Source organism: Miscanthus floridulus, chromosome 14 (assembly GCF_019320115.1).
Source record: "Miscanthus floridulus cultivar M001 chromosome 14, ASM1932011v1, whole genome shotgun sequence".
Classification (NCBI taxonomy): Eukaryota; Viridiplantae; Streptophyta; class Magnoliopsida; order Poales; family Poaceae; genus Miscanthus; species Miscanthus floridulus.
Genome location: NC_089593.1, coordinates 89,857,050 through 89,880,344, shown reverse-complemented (window position 1 = coordinate 89,880,344; position 23,295 = coordinate 89,857,050). Strand labels below are relative to the sequence as shown.

The following is a 23,295-nucleotide window of genomic DNA, read 5'->3' as shown; positions in this document are numbered from 1 at the left end:
ACGGTAAATAGGCATAGCATCAAGACCATGATAAAACAACAAAACATGGTGCAAACGTGAATGGACTAAATTGATGTCTGCGATGTCCAAATGGTACATGATCTAAAATCAGTGCAAAAGAAACCATAAAAAGAACTTACCTCAGAATACATTTTTCTCTCCCGCTGGGTGGCAAACAACCACTACCTGATGCACCTTACCTCCGATATGTTGTCTGAATTCTGGCAAAAAGTTATCGCCCACATCCACTAATAGATCTTTGTGCGCTACACAACACTCTAGGATCACATCGAATGCTTCCAAGTTCTCTGGAGGCTGTTTTTCCATCCATACAAGGAAGGTGCTAGTGGATCTTGGAGCACAATGCCTTGGAGCTTGGAGAGTCCATCGGTAAAGCTCTCTGAATGTTTTGGAAAACACCTAAAGGCGACAAGATCATTTGTATTATTGGTTAGGCGCAATGGGCAGGAAATCCGCTTGTGTGGCTTGAACATGGGGAACTGAAGCTTGCACTGATGGACATGAAGCAACCCGCGCTCAGTGGGCATGGACAGTCTCATCTGTGTGTATGCACCAAAATAGTTAATCATGTACTATAGAAGACCATCAAACAAACTGGGCACAATGTGTTAAAGTAAAGAACTACTATTTGTGGGACGAAAAGACAAGCAAATTCGATCTAGACTTCATATTTCAATTTCATTTTTACTCGAATTTACAAATATGTCCAAGGACAAGTCGTCCTTGTAGATATTGATGGTACCAGGGACGAAGCTAGGAAAAAATTTAGGAGGGGCTAAACAACGGCAATTAGCTAGAAAAGCGGTTCAGCAAATCTCAGCCCCTCCTACCTATACATCTACAGCTGAAATTTCAGACGGCGGCTCTACGGGGCTTCGCTTGCTCGCGAGCGGTAGGGGGGGCTGGAGCCCCCCTAGCCCCACCGCTGGCTCCATGCCTGGATGGTACAGAGTATTACATGAGTTCCTGCTCAGACCTTACAAAGACTTTTGATCAAGCACGATCTTGGAATAAGGCATTACACGTGGTGGGTTTCCTTGGTCATCCAACTTTGGTAGGCTAATATCAAACAATAGGTACCGATCTTGATTCAAATTATTTGGATTAATACTGTTGGATTAGGATCAAATGACATAAATGGATTTGACTAGTTACAATATGCTTTTGAAAAATCTATCACTGGAATTCAAAATACTCTAAATTCTTGTGGGAGTCCTACTGTCCTACATATTACACAAATTAGTTCCCGGTTCATGTTATTGAAAAATATATATACATGTTGGAGTTCATATACACCACGAAAACTATTTCTAACATTCCTTTTGAACAGTTACTATTTAATTATTCAAGAGGGTTAAACAATATTACAAAAATCAGTTCAGTACTTTTTGTTCCTAATTGAAAATATTAAGAGTTCTATTGTAACAGTAGCGAATGTGTAGAAAAAGTAAGACAATATCCAGCAGTCATGATTTATGAAAAGTTAACTTATGTTTTACCATAGAGTCTATATTGAAATAATACCATCCAATTCAGATATTACAAATAACGGAAGTTACAAATAAATGTTCTGAAAACAAGAAAAATTCCAACAAAATTCTTATGTAATTTTGGTATTAAAAAGTGATGAATAGTGCAGTATTATTTGTAACCATCATTTGTTATCAATATAGAGAACCTGATTAACTGAAATTTTCGTTTTTATGCAATAAAAAATTCATTGAAGTTTCTAAGTATCTTACCGAACGAATTGACTATACTAGTAGATGATACTTATATATGTTCATGGTTAATTAGTATGATTAATGTTGTACTCCCTCCATTCCAAATTATAAGACGTTTTAGCTTTTCTAGATTCATAACTTTTGCTATGCACCTAGATATATATTAGATACATAGTCAAAGCTATGAATCTAGAAATGTCAAAACGTCTTATAATTCGGGACAGAGGAAGTACATTATTATGTACCTGTCGAAGACATTTTTTGACATATTCAAGTTACTTGATGTGCTCAGTTCAGAATTCAAATTATCTTGTGGATGTCAGCTTTCCGTGCTACTCACAAATGGAATCATTTTTACCTCCTGATTTGTTCATTTATTTTGTGTTTGAATTATGTTGTAAGGTAATATGTATCTTGTGTCAATGTGCACAAAGATCAAACATTAACTTTTTGTGATACATAAATGTGCTTGATCATAAGGTTTTTAAATATACCGTCTCTAGTGATGACTCGTCAGCCCTTTCCGTTTCGTTAAGCCTGTCAATTATATGTTGTACACTTCTGGGTCTCTTCACTGGGTTATTTTTAGTGCACTCCTTCCCAATGTTAGCACATACTCGTATTTGTTCCAACTCGGTATCTTCAAGTGATTCTTCCAACCTGTTCCTCCAACTATCGAGTACCTATCAAAAATTGTGATCTTGAGTTATGATTTGTGAAACTAATAGACTAGCGAACAATATCTTTTTGTCTTTTAGAACACTGAAACCAAAAAGAAACATATGATTGTGATGTTACGGCATGATCAATCCTATAAAAATACTAAATAACAAAGGAATAGGTAGCAATGGCTGCCAAACAACTGTGTAAAGATAAATGTCGTCGTGGATCATGCTTCTGCAGTAAATTGTTATTTCTTACATCCTCAATTGCGTGATACCCTTTCCTTCCCGTCATTATCTCCATAATTATTACACCTAGACTGTATATGTCATAATGACGTGTGACTGCACGGCTGTTGAACTCTGGTGGTAAATACCCCCTGCATGAATAATATCAATATAATTAATGTGCAGCGGGGGTGGAGTATACATAGTAATCAGCTATACTAACTTGCAAAGAGATTAACAGTTATAGAGGCTAAACTAGCTTACAGTGTTCCAGCTACTTTTGTAGCAATAACCAAGCTTTGCCCTTCATCAAAGCACCTTGAAAGACCAAAGTCAGCAATTTTTGGCTCCATGCTATCATCCATCAGGATATTTGCAGGTTTAAGGTCTAAGTGAATGACACGATTCATGTGTAGATAATTCAAACCCTCACAAACTCCTTTGATTATTGGATAGCGCTTTCTCCATGGAAGTCCACACGACGCATCTTTAAAGAGGAATAAGCATGCAAAACGGGGCAAGGTTTAGTAATTTTTTTTTTTGCTGAAGTTCTTACTCATCATCAGGGACTGTTAAGTTTGGATGATTTGCAATTTTTTGGACTGGTCATTCGATTTAGTAACTACTACTAATAGCTACGAAAACAATCCAAAGAAATATCCATCATTCAAGTAGACATTTTAATATTCAAATGGAACATATATACAGTATACGAAGGAAATCATAGTTTTACCTACCAGTGATATAATCGTGAAGACTCCCCTTTGGTACATACTCAAAACAAAGCAACCGTTGTTGTACATCTGCCATGACATATTTATTCTTGTACCTCTGCATACTCCCTTGTGTGTCAGTACAATATCCTAGCACTACTAGAGAACAGACTTTAGAACGATGTCCCAATTTGACATTAGCCTCGGCATTTTTTGCCCCTGGGACTAAAGGTCCCTGCCCAACGGTCGTCCGCGAGGCAGGGATCTTTAGTCCCGGCTGGTATTAGTCCCGGTTGGTAATACCAGCGGGACTAAAGCTTTTAGTCCCGGTTTGGGTGATGCCTCGGGAATAAAGATTAATCTTTAGTCCCGGTTTGGCCCCCTAACCGGGACTAATTATCCCGGCCTATAATCCAGCTCATTTCTTCCTCCCCGAGCCCGAGCCATTCCATTCAAACTCACTGCCCCTGTTCTTCAGCTTGTTGTTGTTCTTGCTCTCTCTCCCCCTCCATTGGTGTTGCTCTTCGATTTTGGAGGTAACAAACTTAATCCTCTTATGTTTTATCAGTAGCTTATCTCATTTTGCGATGTAGATGCTTGTGTAACTTTATATGTTAGACTTTATTATGATTTTATATGTCATTTTTAGCTCAAAATCACATGATGATTTGCATATATGTTTGGATAAACAAAAGTTAAATTAGTTCATCAAAATCACGCCTCGCTCATCCTCGCTGGAGCACGCGCCATCCTCGTCCCCGGCGGCTTACGTGATCTTAGAATTAATTTTTCCATGAAATGAAAAATTTAGAAAATAGTTAGAAAATTATAGAAAATCCGTACTAGTTGAACTTGCGGACCGTGTTCAGCTCGGCGAGCATGTTCTCTGCCGAGCGGTAACGGACGTCAAGGAGGAGCTTTGATTCTACGAGGGAGAGCGGCAACGGTCGTGGAAGACCGTGTTCCCTTTCTTGTAGAATCGGAGCTCTTCATTGGCCAAGTACGGTGCCGTCCGGTGGAGAAATGCTCGCCGAGATGATCACGTAAGCAAGGTCAACTAGTACGGATGGTTATTTATTGAAACATGTTTTTGAGCAATAATTTGATGGATATTTGATAACTTCAGACCTACAAATGTCATCTACAAATGTTACTATCCTCGGCAACCTAAACGCCCGCGAGCTCGCCGATATCGAGCAGGTCACTTAGAATTATTTTTCCATGAAATGAAATACTTAGAAATCATGCCTTTTATTTTTTAGAATTAAATTTTCCATGAAATAAAATAGTTAGAAAATTATAGAAAATTCGTACTAGTTGAACTTGTGGACCGTGTTCATCTCGGCGAGCATGTTCTCTGCCGAGCGGTAACGGACGTCAAGGAGGAGCTTTGATTCTACGAGGGAGAGCGGCAACGGTCATGGAAGACCGTGTTCCCTTTCTCGTAGAATCGGAGCTCTTCCTTAGCCAAGTACGGTGCCGTCCGGTGGAGAAATGCTCGCCGAGATGATCACGTAAGCAAGGTCAACTAGTACGGATGGTTATTTATTGAAACATGTTTTTGAGCAATAATTTGATGGATATTTGATAACTTCAAACCTACAAATGTCATCTACAAATGTTACTATCATCGGCAACCTAATCGCCAGCGAGCTCGCCGATATCGAGCAGGTCACTTAGAATTATTTTTTTCCATAAAATGAACTACTTAGAAATCATGTCTTTTATTTTTTAGAATTAAATTTTCCATGAAATGAAAAACTTAGAAAATAGTTAGAAAATTATAGAAAATCCGTACTAGTTGAACTTGTGGACCGTGTTCATTTCGCCGAGCATGTTCTCTGCCGAGCGGTAACGGACGTCAAGGAAGAGCTTTGATTCTACGAGGGAGAGCGGCAACGGTCGTGGAAGACCGTGTTGCCTTCCTCGTAGAATCGGAGCTCTTCCTTGGCCAAGTACGGTGCCGTCCGGTGGAGAAATCCTCGCCGAGATGATCACGTAAGTAAGGTGAACTAGTACGGATGGTTATTTATTGAAACATGTTTTTGAGCTATGTGATTTCTATGTCATTTTTAGCTCAAAATCACATGATGATTTACAATAGTAAAATCACTTGATAGTTTGGTATTTTACTATTATACATAGTACATATTTCATGGTTTAGTTAGATAAATAAATAATTTTAGTTTTGTTTAAATATATCATTTTAGAAAATGTGAAATTTACACTAGTTTGCAAAAATAAGTATAGAAAGTAGATGACAACTGGTACCGGATCCTCGGCCTCTCGTTCGGTTGCGAAACGACTGAGGCCAGAACTCCCTCTCATTATCTGCGGCAAGTGTAAGCAGAAGATTGTGATGGAGTACCGAGTCAAGAGACAGGGACCCAACAAGGGTCGTGTTTTCTACAAGTGCCCGGATCGCGATGTGAGTTTCTTACGTATTTGATTATTATATATGGCTAATTGACCTGCTTTTCTTGTATATTTTTGACTAAATATTTTTTGGCTTTAATTTTAGTGGGATGGCAATGGATGCGATGGTTGGTACTGGGAGGAAGATTATGCTACATACATGCAGAATTCGGGTGCGCTTGAGGTAGCGGCTGCTGATGATGAGGCAGTGAGCCAGCAGGAGAAGCTCATTGATATTCAATAGAAGAATGATTTGTCTGTTTTAGTTGCGTACGATCATGAAATAATTATGTTACTGAAGTGCATTGTAGTTTTAGTTTGTTTAGTGATAGTTGGGATTGCTTACGTTGTAGCTAGGCTTAGTTAATTAATCAACCGTGTGTGTGTCATCTATGTTGTGTAATAAAATACTTAATTGTGTTCAAGGTTTTCATAATTTGTCGTGTAATGCAGATTATGTCACGCCATTGAATATACAATGCCGATCGCCGCTCCCAAGACTTTATTGAGGGCGTGCACTATTTCTTAGGTGTGGCCGAGGCAAATAAGCGGGATGGTTTCATGTGCTGTCCATGTGCCATATGTAAGAATTTAAAGGAATATTCAAGCTCAATGAGTCTTCATTCACATTTGTTTAAGTCAGGTTTCATGTCAAACTATATATGTTGGACTAAGCATGGAGAAAGCGGGGTCATGATGGAAGAAGGTGAAGGAGAAGATTTAGACATTGATGACATTATTGCTCAGTATGGTGCCTTTGATGATACTACAATGGGGAGAGATGAAGAAGAGGTAGCGGCAGAAGATGATCTTGGTGATGCTCTTGGCGATGCCATTCGTGATGCACAATAAGAATGCGAAAGTGAAAAAGAGAAAGTTAAGTTCGAGCGCATGCTTGAGGATCATAGGAAGTTGCTATACCCGACGGCCGAAGAGGGGCAAAAAAAGCTGGGTACAACACTGGAATTGCTACAGTGGAAGGCAAAGAATGGTGTATCCGATAAGGCATTTAGGAATTTATTGAACCTCATAAAGAAGATGCTTCCGAAGCTAAATGAATTGCCCACCACTACGTACGAAGCAAAAAAGGTTGTCTGCCCTTTGGGATTAAAAATCCAGAAGATACATGCATGTCCTAATGACTGCATCCTCTACCATGGCAATGAATACGAGAATTTGGATGAATGCCCGGTATGTAAAGCAGCGCGGTATAAGATCAGGCGCGATGATCCTGGTGACGTCGAGGGTGAACAACGTCCTAGAAAGAAAATCCCTACCAAGGTTATGTGGTATGCTCCTATAATACCACGCTTAAAATGTTTGTTCAGAAATAAAGACCATGCAAAGTTGTTGCGGTGGCATAAAGAAGACTGTAAGGTAGACAATATGCTGAGACACCCAGCTGATGGGTCCCAGTGGAGAGCGATAGACAGGGAATTTCTAGAGTTTGCAAATGAGGCTAGAAACTTAAGGTTCGCCTTAAGTACAGATGGTATGAATCCTTTTGGGGAGCAGAGCACTAGTCATAGCACTTGACCAGTTACTCTATGTATCTACAACCTTCCTCCATGGTTATGCATGAAGCGCAAGTTCATTATGATGCCGATCCTCACCCAAGGTCCAAGGCAACCTGGCAACGACATTGATGTCTATCTGAAGCCATTAGTTGAAGAACTTCTAGTTTTATGGAACAAACCAGGTGTACGTGTCTGGGATGAGTACAAACAAGAACACTTTGACCTACGTGCAATGTTGTTCGTAACAATCAATGATTGGCCTGCTTTAAGTAATCTTTCAGGTCAGACAAACAAAGGATATAATGCAAGCACACATTGTTTTGATGACCTTGACAGTATATATTTGAAAAGATGTCGAAAGGTCATGTACCTTGGCCATCGTCGATTCCTTCCTTTGAATCATCAAGTAAGAAAGAAAGGTAAGCATTTTAAAGGTAAGCCAGACCACCGGAAGAAGCCTCATAACCGAACCGGGGAAGATGTACTCGCAATGGTCAAGGATGTGAAAGTAGTATTTGGAAAGGGACAAGGCAGCGAATCTGTTCCCAAAGATGCTAAGGGACACGCACCCATGTGGAAGAAGAAGTCCATCTTTTGGGAGCTACCCTATTGGCAAGTCCTAGAGGTCCGCAACGCAATCGACGTGATGCACCTGACAAAGAATCTTTGTGTGAACCTGTTAGGATTCATGGGTGTGTACGGGAAGCCAAAAGATTCACTTGAAGCACGCCAGGACTTGCAGGGCATGAAAGAACGAGACAACCTTCATCCAGAGAAGACAGATGATGGACGTCGTTACTTAAGTCCTGCTAGCTACATACTTAGCAAAGAAGAGAGGGACAGCATGTTCGAATGTCTAAGCAGCATCAAGGTCCCATCGGGATTCTCCTCCAATATAAAGGTATAATAAATGTGCCAGAGAAGAAATTCCTAAACTTAAAGTCCCACGACTGCCACGTGCTTATGACGCAATTGCTTCCAGTTGCTTTAAGAGGAATTCTACCTCCACATGTACATCTAGCCACCATGAAGCTATGTGCATTTCTCAATGCAATTTCTCAGAAGGCAATCAATCCAGTGGAACTAGCTACTCTACAGAATGATGTGGTTCAATGTCTTGTCAGCTTTGAGTTGGTGTTCCCTCCATCCTTCTTTAATATCATGACACACCTCCTAGTTCATTTGGTGAAGGAGATTAGTATTCTTGGACCTGTGTTCTTACATAACATGTTCCCCTTCGAGAGGTTTATGGGAGTCTTGAAGAAATATGTGAAAGTCCGTTCTAAGCCTGAAGGAAGCATCGCCCAGGGCTATGGAACAGAGGAGGTCATTGAGTTCTGTGTTGACTTTATTCCTGACCTTGCCCCGATTGGCGTTCCCGAATCGCGACACGAGGGGAGACTCAGTGGTAAAGGAACTTTAGGGAAGAAAACATATATTGGCATGGAAGACGATTATTTCAATAAAGCACACTACACAGTTCTTCAGAACTCATCATTGGTGCATCCGTATATCGAGATACATAAGGAGTTCTTACGATCCAAGTTTCCAGGGAAGACTGAAGCTTGGATTAGGCGTCAGCACATGGAAAGTTTCAGTGGTTGGTTGCGAAAAGAATGTCAAGGTGATGACAATATTGATGAGCAACTGTATTTATTGGCTAGGAAACCATCATGGCATATCATCATGTACCAAGGGTACGAGATAAATGGGAATACATTTTACACAGTTGCCCAAGATAAAAGGAGCACCAATCAAAATAGTGGTGTTCGCATAGATGGCACAGATCCAAATGGGAATATACAAACATATTATGGTCGCATAGAAGATATATGGGAACTAGACTACGCACCTAATTTTAAAGTTCCTTTGTTTCGGTGCCAATGGGTGAAGCTGACCGGAGGAGGGGTAATAGTCGACAAAGAGTATGGAATGACAATAGTGGACCTCAACAATATTGGGTACAAAGACGAACCATTCGTCCTTGCTGCCGATGTGAGTCAGGTGTTCTATGTGAAAGACATGTCTACAAAATCAAAGAGAGGAAAAAACGAAGACATCAACTCAATGATCAATGAGCCAAAGCACCACATAGTTCTTTCTGGGAAAATAAATATAGTGGGAATTGAAGACAAGTCAGATATGTCAGAAGATTATGAAAGAAATGTCCGAATTCCACCCTTCATAGTGAAGAAAGATCCAAGCATCATGTTAAATGATGAAGACACTCCATGGTTACGACAAGATCATAACCAAGGGTCATACATCAAGAAAAAATTCACTGTTGTGCCCGCATGATACAACGATGCACTGTTGTGACATAGTTTTAGAAAGTCTATATGAGATTCAAGAATTTATGACTAGTGTTTGATAAAACTTTCTCAAATGGGAAAATGAGATATGTAACAATTGTAGATCTTGCTAAGATGATCAAACTTTGTATTCAGAGATTTTTCATCTGAGGTCATTTAGTGTCTCATTTGAGCAAGTTTGACCAAGTCAAATTTGGTCAAATGAAAAAACAACACTTTGACTCTAGTATTATGAACTCTAAATGACTTCAAATTGAAAAGTTTTGAATACCAAGTTTGTTAAAATCATCAAGATCTACAATTGTTGTTTTGGTCAACTTTCCATTTGAGATAGTTTGGACGGTTCAAATTTGTGATTTTTAAATTTCAACGCCTACAAACTAGTTTTCGGAACCCTAGATTGTCTCTAATTGAAAAGTTTTTAATACCAAGTTTGTTCAGCTCTTCAAGATCTACAATACTTATATAGGCCATTTTTTCATTTGAGAAAGTTTGAACAAAATGTAGTTCAAATTTCACAAGTGTGTGACATTGTTTTAGAAAGTCTATATGAGATTCAAGAATTTGTGACTGGTGTTTCATAAAACTTTCTCAAATAGGAAAATGAGCTATGTAACAATTGTAGATCTTGCTGAGATGATCAAACTTGGTATTCAGAGATTTTTCATCTGAGGTCATTTAGTGTCTCATTTGAGCAGCTCATCAAGATCTACAATCCTTAATGAAAAAACAACACTTTGGCGGGCTGCAAAAATTTTAGGCCTTCAGTCCCGGCCCAGGCCAGGAACCGGGACTAAAGGGTGGGCGGAATTGCGCGCCCAAAAATACCTTTAGTCCCGGCTGGTAACACCAACCGGGAGTAAAGATCCTTTAGTCTCGGCTGGTAAGCCGAGCCAGGACTAAAGGGTTGGACCTTTAGTCCCGGTTCGGCTTACCAGCCGGGACTAAAGGATCTTTAGTCCCGGTTGGTGTTACAAGCCAGGACTAAAGGGTCCCGGCCTATATATATCGATTGGTTCATCTTCTACTTTTCGATCTACAACGTCGATCTCGTCGTCTCTGCCGTGCCCGCGCCGCCATCGTCGTCTACCCCCGCCCAGCCTCGATCTCGTCGTCTCTGCCGCGCCCGCGCCGCCGTCGTCGTCGAGCCCCGCCTGGTGGCCGTCGAGTCTCCGCCGTACGTCGTCCCCACGTGGCTCTGCTCAGCCCCGTGGCCGGCCAGCACGCCCAGCCGCCATGCATGGCTGTTTTAGATAATTTTTTAGATGATACTTTTTAGATAGTTTTTTTAGATAGTTTTTTTAGGTAGTGTTTGATATATATGTTAGATTAAAATGTATTAAAATTTAATTAGTAGTTTATTCTTAGTTTTTAGATAGTTTTTTATATATGTTAATTAGATTTAAATGTATTAAAATTTAATTAGTACTTTATTTAGATAGTTTTTTTAGATAGTTTTTTATTATAGTTTTTTATATATTTAGTAATTATTATTCTATCTCTCTCTCTATATGTGTTAGATTTAATTTTGATTTAGTAATTCTATCTATGTATGTATGTTAGGTTTAATTAGATTTAGTAATTAATTCTATCTAGAGATTCTATATGTATATACATATGTATGTACTTAATTATTTCTATGTGTATATATACATGTACTTAATTATTTCCATGTGTTGAGAGAGAGAGAAAATTGTATCTAGAGAGATATTCTATGTGTTATCACATGCATATCTAGAGATATATACATATGCACGTACTTATTCTATGTGTTGAGAGAGAGAGAAAATTGTATCATTCTATGTGTATATATATATGTACTTATTTCCATGTTTTTTGGATCGAAAGTGTTTTTTATTCGATTCTAAAGCCTATACCTTATTATTGTTTATCTTGAAGTGTTATCTTGAAGATACAAATGGTTGCTCTAGATGATAACTTGAATGATGACATAATGGCGAATATTATCAACGCCGACACCAATGTGGATGTAGATGACACGAGTCAGTACTTTGCTGATTACGAGGATATCCTGAATATGCCGGTGGTTGAAGATCAACAAATTGTCGCGCAAGAAAATACTGGCGAGGTATATTCGATTATCTATCATCTCTTATAGATGCATGCGTACGTATATTTGTTGTTAATCGTTGTGTTTCTACTCATGTAGCCAGTCTCTGGATCTACATCAACCATCGGCAAGAGTAGGAAAGTCCGAGGGCCAAAAAAGCCATTAGAGGGCCGTTTCATAATATCATAATTCGACACCGACACCGGCAAACCATTGGGACCACATGCTCAGACATATGGCAATCAATATGGGCTCATTGTAAGGGATAGGATCCCAGTTAGTGCTCGTGAATGGAAGCAGAAGATATCCGCTCCTAATGTTAGTTTTGTATCTGATCGTGACAAGAACCTAGCTTGGAGAGATATCACTCAGCATTTCACATTACAAGCAGATGATGCTTTGAAGGAGCTAGTGAGGGATTAGACAATGAAGAAGATGGCAACATTGTTCTAGAGTTGGAAGAAGACATTGTATAAAAAGTTTATCTTGAAGAATGAAACACCGAATTTCAATGCTAAGGCGTTTGTCAAGTTGGAGTCCCATTGGGATGACTTCGTACAATACAAGACATCTCAAGAGAGTGAGGAACGTGTGATGAGGAATCGGCAGAATGCCCGACAGAAGCAGTACCATCATCGCATGGGATCAGGTGGTTATAGGAGTGCTATTCTCAAGTGGCAAAACCTAGAAGCAGAGATTACTGCCAAGGGAATCATACCTAAAACAATAGAGAAGAACTGGCCTCAACGCGTGAAGAATTGGTTCTACGCTCATGGGGGAAGCCTAGACCCAGACACTGGCAAGCTAATTTTTGGCCAAAAAATTGAGAGAGCAACACAGAGACTAGCTCGTGCTAGGGAAGAAGCTGATAGTGGTGTTTTCAAGCCCAATAGAGAAAAGGATGAATTGACATATGCCCTAGAGAATCCCGAACACGGTGGTCGAACAAGAGGCTATAGGGTGGTTCCATGGCTATAAGCATTCCCAGCAGACAGGGATACCTACAGAAGCCGCTAGAGAAAGAAGGATGAGGAGGCAGACCGAATCCGTGTATTGGAGCAATTTGTTAATGAGTCACGACAAGCATTGCTTGAATCACGTGAACGAGAAAAATCTCTTGAGGCAAGAATGCAGGAGGAGATCAAGAGGCAAGTGCAGCTAGCAATGAGTCAAATGCAATCGCAATCAACGCCGGGAGTCACCATTAGCCCCGTTGGTCAGATGAAAAGCAATTGTGCTTCCACGGAGCTGCCAGCTATTCAAGGTGACGCTAGGTTGCGCTTTCCTATTGATGACATTACCGAGCCTCTAACAACATGTGAGCTGCACATTCTAGATGGTAATAATGCATCAATCATGGTGGCTGTCGGGGTTGTATCTCCAATAGACCGAACGAAGACACCAAGAATCCATGGGTCAGTTATTCAACCTGGATATGTTAGCGTCTCGGTCGATAGAGTGCTCAAAGGTTACAGCAATGTTCCTCTTGACATTGAAGGCGGTGATGGGGAGAAGACATTAGGAGAAGCAGAGAAGACATTTATTCAATGGCGCAAACGCTTCATCATCATTCCTAGGGCGCCACCGCTTCCCCTACCTCACCCTATGTACGAATGAAAGTGAATGAAATATTATTTTTCCATTAATTTTATATTGGCTTCAAAAATAATTGACCCACAGCTTGTTTTTGTAGCAGGGTCTCCCCCCAGCCTAGCCCAATCATTCATTCCCCATCTCATCACAGCGTCGCGGGGGGCGAGACGACTTCATCCCCACGGCGATCTCCAACTCCTACACCGGCCCCATCGCCTCCACAACGATCTCCAACTCCTACACCGGCCCCACCGCCTCCACAACGATCTCCAACGCCTCCACGCCGACTCCAACACCGGCCTCATCACCTCCACGCCGGTCTCCAACACCGTCCCCACCCCCTCCACAGCGACGCACTACAAAGACGTCTAAGGTCCCAGCGGCAAAGAAGACCCCAAAAAAAAGAGTTATTTCTCAAGAAATACCTCCTAAAAAGACTGATGAGCAAATAGCAGCTGAAGAAGATAAAAAAGTGAAAGATTTTTTTATAGATATCCAAAAGCAGAGACAAGCGAAGCTTAAGGAGAAGTCGTAATTTTACATACCACGAGATCAGCTGAGGCAGAAGGTCGAAGCTCACAAGAAAAAGATGCTTGAAGTTCGTAAGCCTCCGCCACTATCAGACTATGACCGCTCCCTCGTGAAGTCACATGATGCACATAAGAAAAGGAAAAGAGCATCAGGGAAGGATGTCCCACAGCTCGGACAACAGAAGCAACCAATGCAAAATCTTGTTGTTGCTAATGAATATGGTTCCAACATAGAAGTCTATCGACCAGACAACTCTGGAGAAGTGTCGGTTCAAGACCTTAATGCTTTTTTTGAACAAACTGGTTTAACCTTGGATCAAGTGACGGGTAAAGCTCCAATCCAGAACCTGGAAGTTGATACCTGGAAGACTTATAAATTTAGCAAAAGTCTGTACAACCCTGCGGCTCTGAATGAATTAGGTACGCAAATGTACTTGCTCAACAAGTGGTACATGCAGGCGTGTGGCAGGGGTGAGCAGTGGATCTTTGTCAGATTTAGAGACCATCATTACTTCCGTGGAGATGACATCTTACATATTAGTTTCGAAGAATTGCATCAACTATTCCACTTGAACGCTCTGGACAAATCAATCATTAGCTCCTTTTGTTTGTAAGTGATTCTTGCTTTTATTTAATAAACTCACTTCCATGCGTACGTGTATATAATTATCCTCACATGTAACTTATATTTATATATAAATTCCAGATGTCAGAGCTCCAAAGAATACAAGACACCAGTGTTGGCTTCATTGATCCTTATATCGTATTCAAAACCGATATTATTGTCAAGGAGCACTGGGTATCTGAAACACAGACGAATATCATGAAGTTCTTCGTGAAGCAGCACGATAAGACAATAATACTTTTCCCGTACAACTTTGAGTAAGTGTTAATAATAATGTAGTCTACACATTTTATGTAATATCAATACAACTTATATGCATGTACGTGTGTGTATAAACCAATGCAGGTTTCACTGGATACTCATTGTCATTGAGTTAAACTCAAGTCAGTTAGTAATCTTGGACTCATTGAGAAAAGAGCGAGCACTATACCAAGATATGATAGACATTATCCAGGGGTAATTTTGATCTCTCGCGCACAACTATTATTAAATAGACTTTGCCATAATTTATTAATGATCGTACATTATTGGTCGCACAGGGTTTGGAAAGAGTTTATTCGGCAACACCGCAAGGATTACAAGGCACCACTTAATGTAGTTGAAATACCAGTAAGTTGTACTATATATACTTCCCCACGTGTTTAATTACTATATCGTACTTCAATTTACGTGTGAGATGATGAGAATAATCTTCTTCTCGTACAGTGGTGTTTGCGGCAGGAACCAGGTAATAACTTGTGTGGATACTACGTTTGTGAATTTATTACTGCATACATAAGAAGAACTCCTGAAGATGTCCTCAGAGTACGTATATATCAATTTTTATTTATTTTTAAATAAATATATATATGTATTAATACTTTTTCTTTTATTTCAAATGCAAGACTGAATGGTTGAAACGAAGGGTCATGCAAAAAGACCATCTGAAAGCAGTTCAAGAGTCAATAGCAGGATATCTTCTAGAAAAAATGCTAAATCCCAACGGCGAGTTCTACTTTGATCTAAGGAACTAATGATGTAAATTAAATGTTTATTGATATCGTTATTTTCGAGAACAAGATTATGAAAGTATTGTATATATACATATATATCTATAATATATATAGTTTCATACTTTATTCGAATATAATAATGCTCGAGATGAGAATTAGATGTAATTATATGCGTGCGTGTATTTATATTAGCAGCGTAGAATACTTACATAAAAACATATTATATATTAAACAAATATGTGTAACTGAACTGAAAACAAATTAAATAAAAAAAGAAAAAGAAAAGGAACCTTTAGTCCCGGTTGGGGTTATCAACTGGGACTAAAGGGTGCGGCCAGGTTTACTCGGCTGGATGGCCTTTAGTCCCGGTTGGTAACACCAACCGGGACTAAAGGTCCCTCTTTAGTCCCGGCTCGATGACCCGAGACTGAAGGTTCCACCTTTAGTCTCGGGATCGTTGTCCCGGCGCGGTAACCGAGACTAAAGACCGTTACCGTCCGGAACAACAAGTCTATTCTGTAGTAGTGTAGAAACCGCACTATATTTTTGTGCCTCACGCTCATCAGACATTCAACCTCTCGCTGGAACTCAGTCTCGTGAATATATGCGTTGGACAGCTTCTTCACTGCAACCGTCCCGGTCCCAAGGATTCCCTGCAGCCAAAATATGTATATATATTTAATTATAACTGCCAAAAAAGAAACACCGCTAGCTCTGCTGAGATCTGTTGCCGGTGGAGGAGAGGAGGACGTATGTACCCTGTGGACTACCGCAAATCCTCCTCTGCCGATTTCATGATATTGGGAGAAACTACCCGTGATTTCATCCAAGAGTGAGAATGGCAGTGCCTTGGGTTCCGTGCTCTCATCGACGATCATGCCCTCCAAATCAGTCCGTGTAGTGCTAACTTGATAATCCATTTGCGATTAAGCACGGCACCACTGTAAAAGAGGAACACACATTGTCCATTGATCATTTATTTTTTATTAATAAGGAGGTAATAATTTAATAGCATAGACATCATATATCACATTTCACTAGTCGAGAACAGACTTTCGGTTCAGCACATTAGTCTCGGCTAGAGTTGGGACCGGGACTAATATGAGCACTAGTCCCGGTTCCAAGTTTTATGAGTGTCTGAGGACCTTTAGTCCCGGTTGGTAACACCAATCCGAATTAAAGTGCCTACATTACCAACCGGGACTAAAGGGTATATCTTTAGTCCGGATTGGTATTACCAACCGAAACTAAAGGGCGCCTTGACCCTTTAGTCCCGGTTGGTAACATCAACCCGGACTAAAGATATACCATTTAGTTCCGGTGGGTGTTACTAACCCGGACTAGGACCCTTTAGTCCCGGTTGGTAACACCAACCCGGACTAAAGGTCCTCTGGTGGACTAGTTCAAATGGAAAACATCACATCCAAAGTCACATGTGCTTGTGGGGTGGTAAGCTACGCGCAAACCAATGTATGAGGTCTTGAGTTCGAATCCCACGAGTTACAGAGCTGGGAGACATTATTTTGTTTAGCCTAGGAGGACCTTTACTCTCGGTTGCCTTAACCGAGACTAAAGAACAGTGGCCCCGTTCGCTTCGCTGAAAAAATAAGCCAAAATACTGATCTGGTTGATTTGTTGTGAGAGAAAAATATTATTTAAGCTGATAAAACAAGCTGAAAAGTACGGATTGTAAGACAAACGAACAGGGTCAGTGCCTTTAGTCCCGGTTGGAAAATCAAGGCTAAAGCAAGTTCTCAACCGGGACTGTAGCCCACTTCTCTAATAGTGTTTACTTTCCTTCCAGCGTATATTAGATGGCTACATTATTCTCATTGTCCATCATATAGAAATACCGTAGACTACTCGCCATTCCCAAACTATATACTCGGACCGTTACAGATTAAGGGGCCGTTTGGATATGCGGAGCGGTTCCGATTCTAGCCGGAAACCGAAGAAACGGCACCAAACGCGAAAAACACGGAACGTTTCTGGCCTGAAACGTTTCCAAGCGTTCCGTGCCTTTTACCTGTATGGAGCGAAACGGCCTAGAGGTGGTTTCGAGTGATTCTGTTTTTGGTTTCCCGCCTGCAATAGTGATCAGATTTTTTCCACTTATCCTTTTTTAGTGCAAGTTAAAACAGGTTGCATTTAGGTTGTTATTTGTCCACAAAAACAATCAAAAAATTTTGAAGTATATTTTTATTTATACAACTTTTTTTTGTAAAAAAACATTTATTTGAGAAACAGAATCCCGGCTAACAACCAAACAATTTCATAAAGTGATTCTAATTCAGCACCTATAACGTTTCATAAGAGAATCTGAAACTGAAACGTTTGTGTAAGAATCCGGATCCCTACCAAACAGACCCTAAATGACATTCTGATTTTCCTACATATATGCACAACTACTTGTATATTGTCTAGATACACATATACAAAGCTAGAACGTCATGCAATCTGGAACGACGGGGAGTAGCATGTTTGGATGAATGGTGCTAATCGCGCGCTAGCCAACCATAGGTAATTATTTAGGGCCAATTATTGCCCAAGTTAATAAGTAACCTATAGCTGATCCAAACAAGAAGACTGGTCGAATAAGCGAACAAATCCTTAATATATATAAGAATTACTCTCTACCGGCCCGCCGCGGTTGGAATGGACGACAGGCTGGCCGGGCCAAAGGTCGATGGAATGTATATTATCTGCATGGCGAGAGGTCAGTATTCAGTGATGGCAACCTAATCCTGGCCTGGAACTTCTTTCTCCTTCCCCCGAGCGCCCCCCAACGGGCGACTCGGGGGGCAACCATCGCTGGTGCCTAGGGCCACCCTTCCTGCCTCCCACTGGCCACCATCGCCGCCCTCCAACGTTCAACGGCGGCGGCCCGTGGCGGACCCAAGAAAATGGCGCTGTCCACAGCACCTTCTCCCTCCCCCTCACTTCTCCACCTCCCACTTTACCCTCTCCAACTCCGGCGACCTTGAGCGGCCGGCCAAGCGGATCCGGGGCCGCCGGAGACGGATCTTGCCCCTACACCTTGTCTCGCCCGGTGGAGAGGCGGCCACGTCGCGCGGCATGGGACGGGGGGCGGCAGCGGATCGACAGGTCGGGCCGCTTGCCTGGACGCGTCGGCCGGTGGACATGCCCGACCTTCTCCTACCCGCTGGCGCCTTGTCTGGCCTCCCTTAGCCGGTGGAGTGTGGAGGCTGCGGCGGGCCTGGTGGACGTGCTGGCGGCTTCGGCCTTGCTGTCGATGCGCCGCTGTGGGTACCATGGTTGGCTTGTGTCTGTCCACGAACAGTCTGGGTGAAAACCTTGCCTAGTTTCTCAGGGCCGGCGGCTGTGGTGTCGTCTGCACCATCTCCCTTCTTGAAGGCGTCATCGAAGTCTATGTGCGTCGGGAGCAGGCTGTGGTCCAAAGACCTTCTCGGGTGCTTCTACCAGCATTGTTGGCGTGTGTCAATGTCAATGTCCTTCCTGAAGGCAACGCTGGGGCACTTCTGCAGCAATCTCCCGCTTCTCTCGCCGGAGTTGACACTTCAAGCTCCTCATCACAATGGTTTGTCCAGCCTGCTCGGTGTTGCCACAGTTGTTTTGCCGTTGTCGTTGCTCGGGCGGATACTTTGCCGCTGACATCGTTTCGGGCGGCCCCTCATCTCCCTACCGCCTTTCATTCTATGTTGTTGTCGTTTGGGTCACTAACCACTTTCTCTGTGGTTGTACGTGTACCTACACTATGGGATCTTCCTAGATCATATAGCTGCCTTGTGTAAGCCGTTCTTTCGGCCTCCTTCTTCTTAATGATACACGCGTGAAGTCGCGGTCGCGAAATGTATATTATCTACATCATTTGAGTGCCGGAAAAGAAAATCTGCTGAGTCCATGTCATCCACCCTCAGTTTACAGAACTAGCTACGCCCTGCTGCTATCATATCTCTTAACTTTCTCGTCAAACACAGAGCATGAGAATCATGTGGGTTCTTTGGATTGAAGCTCGCTACAAGATTACTGGCCCGATAGATAGATAGATAGATAGATAGATAGATAGATAGATAGACACTAAATAAAGCAAATATCTTATCTCTTTTATTTAAATGAAAAGGGAGAAAGGAAAAAAAAGGTATATGTACCTAGCCAAAGATGACTTAATGCTATCGGTGAAGTCGAGTTCCAGATGCCCCAGCAGTCCACGTTGAGTTTGCACAGCATTTTATTGTATATATAGGATACAACGTACAAGCTACGGACTTAATGCGTGGTACGGCTGTCTGTAGTACTCCTGTGTATACCCCTCTGTCACCAGATAAATAGATTTTTAGAGTTGTTTTAAGTTAAACTTTTTGCACTTTGACTGAATTTCTAGAAAAAAAAATATTAAGATTTATGGTATCAAATTAGTATCATTAAATTTAACATAGAATATATTTTCACAAGGTACTCATTTTATGTCATAGATGTTGTTACTTTTTCTATAAAGTTAGTCAAATTTAAAAAAATTTAACTGGCACGAATTCTAGGAATTGATTTATTTAGGAACGGAGGAAGTATTTTAAAATAAAATAATAATAATATGTAGTACATTTTTCTCTTTTTATAAATCCCAAGCTACCTCGATCTTTTACAACGTTAGTAGTACCCAGGGCCGAGATTCCCATATATCAAAACTTTTCTCGTCAAGCGTGTAAATTACTACTATACCGATGCTGCTGCCGTGGCAACGTTCACGTAAGGCCACCCGCAAGCACTACTAAAATGGTGAAGTTCTCCTAGTATTTTTAAATAGTAGTAAAATACTATCACTAGTCATACACATGGGAATTCTCACTATGAGATATTTGGTAGAAAAAGTTTGTACTAAATATTAAATAATAAAATACTAGGAGAATTCCACATCACTAGGAGAAGTTTTAAATTCTGGTTGTAAATGATATAAGTCAGTTGCTAGCTCTAAGCCAAGTACTTCAATAGTTTTAGCTTTTAGCAAATGATTAGGCCAACACGACACTCTCACATGATCTTAGAATATGGGTATAAATCTAGCTCTTAATCAAAAGCTAGCTTTTTTCTCTCTTTTATTAAAATATAAAAAGAATGCTTAGAGCTAGCTTATGAGCCGGCCAATGCGGGTGCCCTAATGCCTCTAGATTCCCGCATGTTGTATCTAGCCAAGGAACAACTATCGTTTAGTAAAGGGCTCAATAGTATTTGGCAACATATTCCAACATGCCTTCAACTCTGATATGCAGCTGCTCTCCAAGAATACAAACATGCCTACACAGCCCCTCGGTTCTGACCGGACCAAGCCTGACGCGCTGTCCCCACCGCGAGCGCGTGTGACAGGCGGGCTTGATCAGAGCGGGCTGCAGTCTCAGAGCATCTCAAGAGCTCCCAAGAATTTCTTTATAAAATCATAGAGTTTTTTAACTCGCAAAAAAAATATTAGTAGGAATAAATAAGACAATCTCTAACAGTTTTCAATAATTCACTCCTAAAATATAGAAGGCAATTTAACATCAGAAATTATATACTATTTCTAAATTATCATAATCACTTTTATATATTTTTTCTCTCTTATACATTTGCATCAGTAACTCTTTCCTGCTCTATATTCTTTCCCATGCCCTTCTACCTCTAGATTAGCACACTGAGTTTAGTGATTTTTTTCCAAGTGCCAAAAGATTAGGAGGTGGAATTGTAAACTCTTGGAGATGAGTTTTTTTCTATTTTTGTCAAAAATCCTAAATTGGAAGGTTTTATTGAAAACTCTTGGATATGCTCTTCAACCCTACGCCGCCTCGTCTGACACCTGCGCCGCCCCCTCTCTCCGACGTATGCTGAGATGGCCGCACGGCAGCCACCCGCCCAGGGATCATCCTCCTCGACGGCTCGACGTGATCCTCCTCGCCATTTGCCTGGACACGCAGGAACGGGAGGACGTCACCACATGCCAGACAGAGAGGGGATTCGGAGCACAGATCGCTTCCATGCACACAGGGGCAATGTTCGGGCAGCCGGACAAGATGGCAACAGGTTGCAACGACGTGAATGTCAGCCCAATAACAGAGTCAATCGTCCCCAGCATCAGAGAACAGAACAACTGCCTGAAGCCCAGGGTGGGGGTGTGTTGGTTCCAGAAGGATCGGTGCCGGCAAAAAGGTCGATCAATCTGTCGTTGAAGGTAACACCAAAGCAAAGAAGCCACGACCGCCACACTGTTTCCGTTGCAAGTGCAATGGACATTTAATTTAAATGATGTCTGCAAGGCAGATCTCAACTGTTTTGTTTGCAACAAGAAGGGCGCAGATCTTGCATCCAAATGCCTGCTTACCAAGATGCCGGAGCCCAATATTTCTCTGTTCGGCTTTGGGAAAACCGAACTTGGCTTTCTAAAGGTACCTGATTTCGATTTCAAGTTGGAAACTCCAGAACCGGCTCCGACTGCTCTTGTATCCATTACAGGGGGTGGGGATTGGAAGCACATTTAGTACAGAAAGAGCTCAAGCGTTTTGTACATTCAGACTGGAATTGGGAAGCCCTACCTCATGGTGATGATGTTTTTCTTGTCACTTTTCCGTCTGAGGAGGAATTGCACAGGTGGGATGACGTGGAACTCCGCCTCAAAAATCATGGCGTGACTCTGAATATTTCTGTGTGGAAAGAATATAGCGATGTCACTCCAGCCAATGCTTTGGATGTGATCTGGGTCCACATCACAGGGGTTCCGCACAAATGGCGTCACTACTTGGGTTTTTGGGCAGTTGGTTCAATGATCGGAGCAATGCAAGATGTGGACATGTACACCTTCAGAAAAAAAAAAAAGGTGTCATCAAAATTCAGGTGCACATAATGAACAGGGATTTGTTGCCTCATTCCACAGATATGGTGTTTGGAACAAAGGGCTTTGACTTGACTTTTACGTTGGAGCCGACAGATTTTGAGCCAGTGGCACCATCTCCTTATAATCTGTTTGCTCCGGAAGATGACAAAGGTCCTAATGGAGGAGTAGATAAACAGGATGAGACAAACCAAAAGGCAAAGAAATCCAAGAGCTCTAAAGGGCCAGTGATTCAGTGCCTATGCAGATCTGTGCGCCTTTATTTTCGAAGGATTCTTGAACTAGCAAGGTGACCACACCCAAACTTCATGCTGCTACACCCCTCGATCCGGCTCTAGTAGAGCTAGAGTGGAAGAGGTCGAAAGCCAAGGCTGTGGCAGCGGGGATGGAAAAAAACCCCACACATCGATTTTTTGCAGCCCGCTGTTTTCACAACAACGCCACCAGTGCGCTCTCCTCCAGAGATGTTGATCACTGGTCCAGAACCACCTTTGTTTTCCCAAACTCGAGGTTGGGATGCTACAAGGGGTGTATTATTTCCCTAGAACCCGTCAGTTAAGGCAACAGATGAGGTGGTCAATGTGGTCAGTCCGGGGCAACAACCAGGTTCTGTTGCAAGCATACAGAAGGCGTCCAACCTGACTGGTGCTGTACAAACGCAGCACTTAGACAAGGTTCAGTCGACGCCTTTGATTGGGGATGAAAATATGACGAAGAAAGCAATGCGTAGAGCAGTGACAAGAAATTTGGATGGAAGGACGGTGGGAGATTCAGGATCACCATGCTCGCCTTCTAATCCTTCACCTCTGCCGCCAGGTATGCCCAATTCACTTTCTAGAATTTCCTTATCTAATTGCCAAATGATGTTTGTTCTAGAAACCTGAAAACCCTGGGATTTACATTAGGGAAAAATTCTGATATGGTTAACTTAGCTGTTAATGCTTTAAAACTTATAGAGATCGACAGATTTTCAGTTGCCCCTATGCTGAAAACTCACTCGGTCATGCCTCCCTCTGATACTAGTGATGATGATGACACCACAACAGATGTTTCAGCA

The 23,295-nt window shown here is 41.6% G+C and overlaps 1 protein-coding gene across 1 annotated transcript; it reads right to left on the bottom strand.

The window, feature by feature from the left end:
* Positions 1–284: 284 nt before the first annotated feature.
* On the bottom strand, positions 285–16,323 carry LOC136503960 (cysteine-rich receptor-like protein kinase 44). Its single transcript, XM_066498869.1, has 7 exons — positions 16,162–16,323; positions 15,934–16,056; positions 3,373–3,502; positions 2,900–3,122; positions 2,667–2,787; positions 2,240–2,428; positions 285–560 (listed from the first exon to the last, which is right to left on the bottom strand). The coding sequence occupies exons 1-7, from the start codon at positions 16,321–16,323 to the stop codon at positions 285–287; spliced, it is 1,224 nt and encodes a 407-aa protein (XP_066354966.1).
* Positions 16,324–23,295: the final 6,972 nt, after the last annotated feature.

Bases quoted from the DNA above. Each gene is read 5' to 3' on its own strand.
- LOC136503960 (XM_066498869.1), bottom strand. From the start codon at position 16,323: ATGGATTATCAAGTTAGCACTACACGGACTGATTTGGAGGGCATGATC. The intron at 16,057-16,161 runs GTACATACGTCC...TTTTGGCTGCAG, and splicing joins GATTTGCGGTAGTCCACAGG to GGAATCCTTGGGACCGGGAC. The intron at 3,503-15,933 runs CTACACTACTAC...TCTCTAGTAGTG, and splicing joins ACAAAAATATAGTGCGGTTT to CTAGGATATTGTACTGACAC.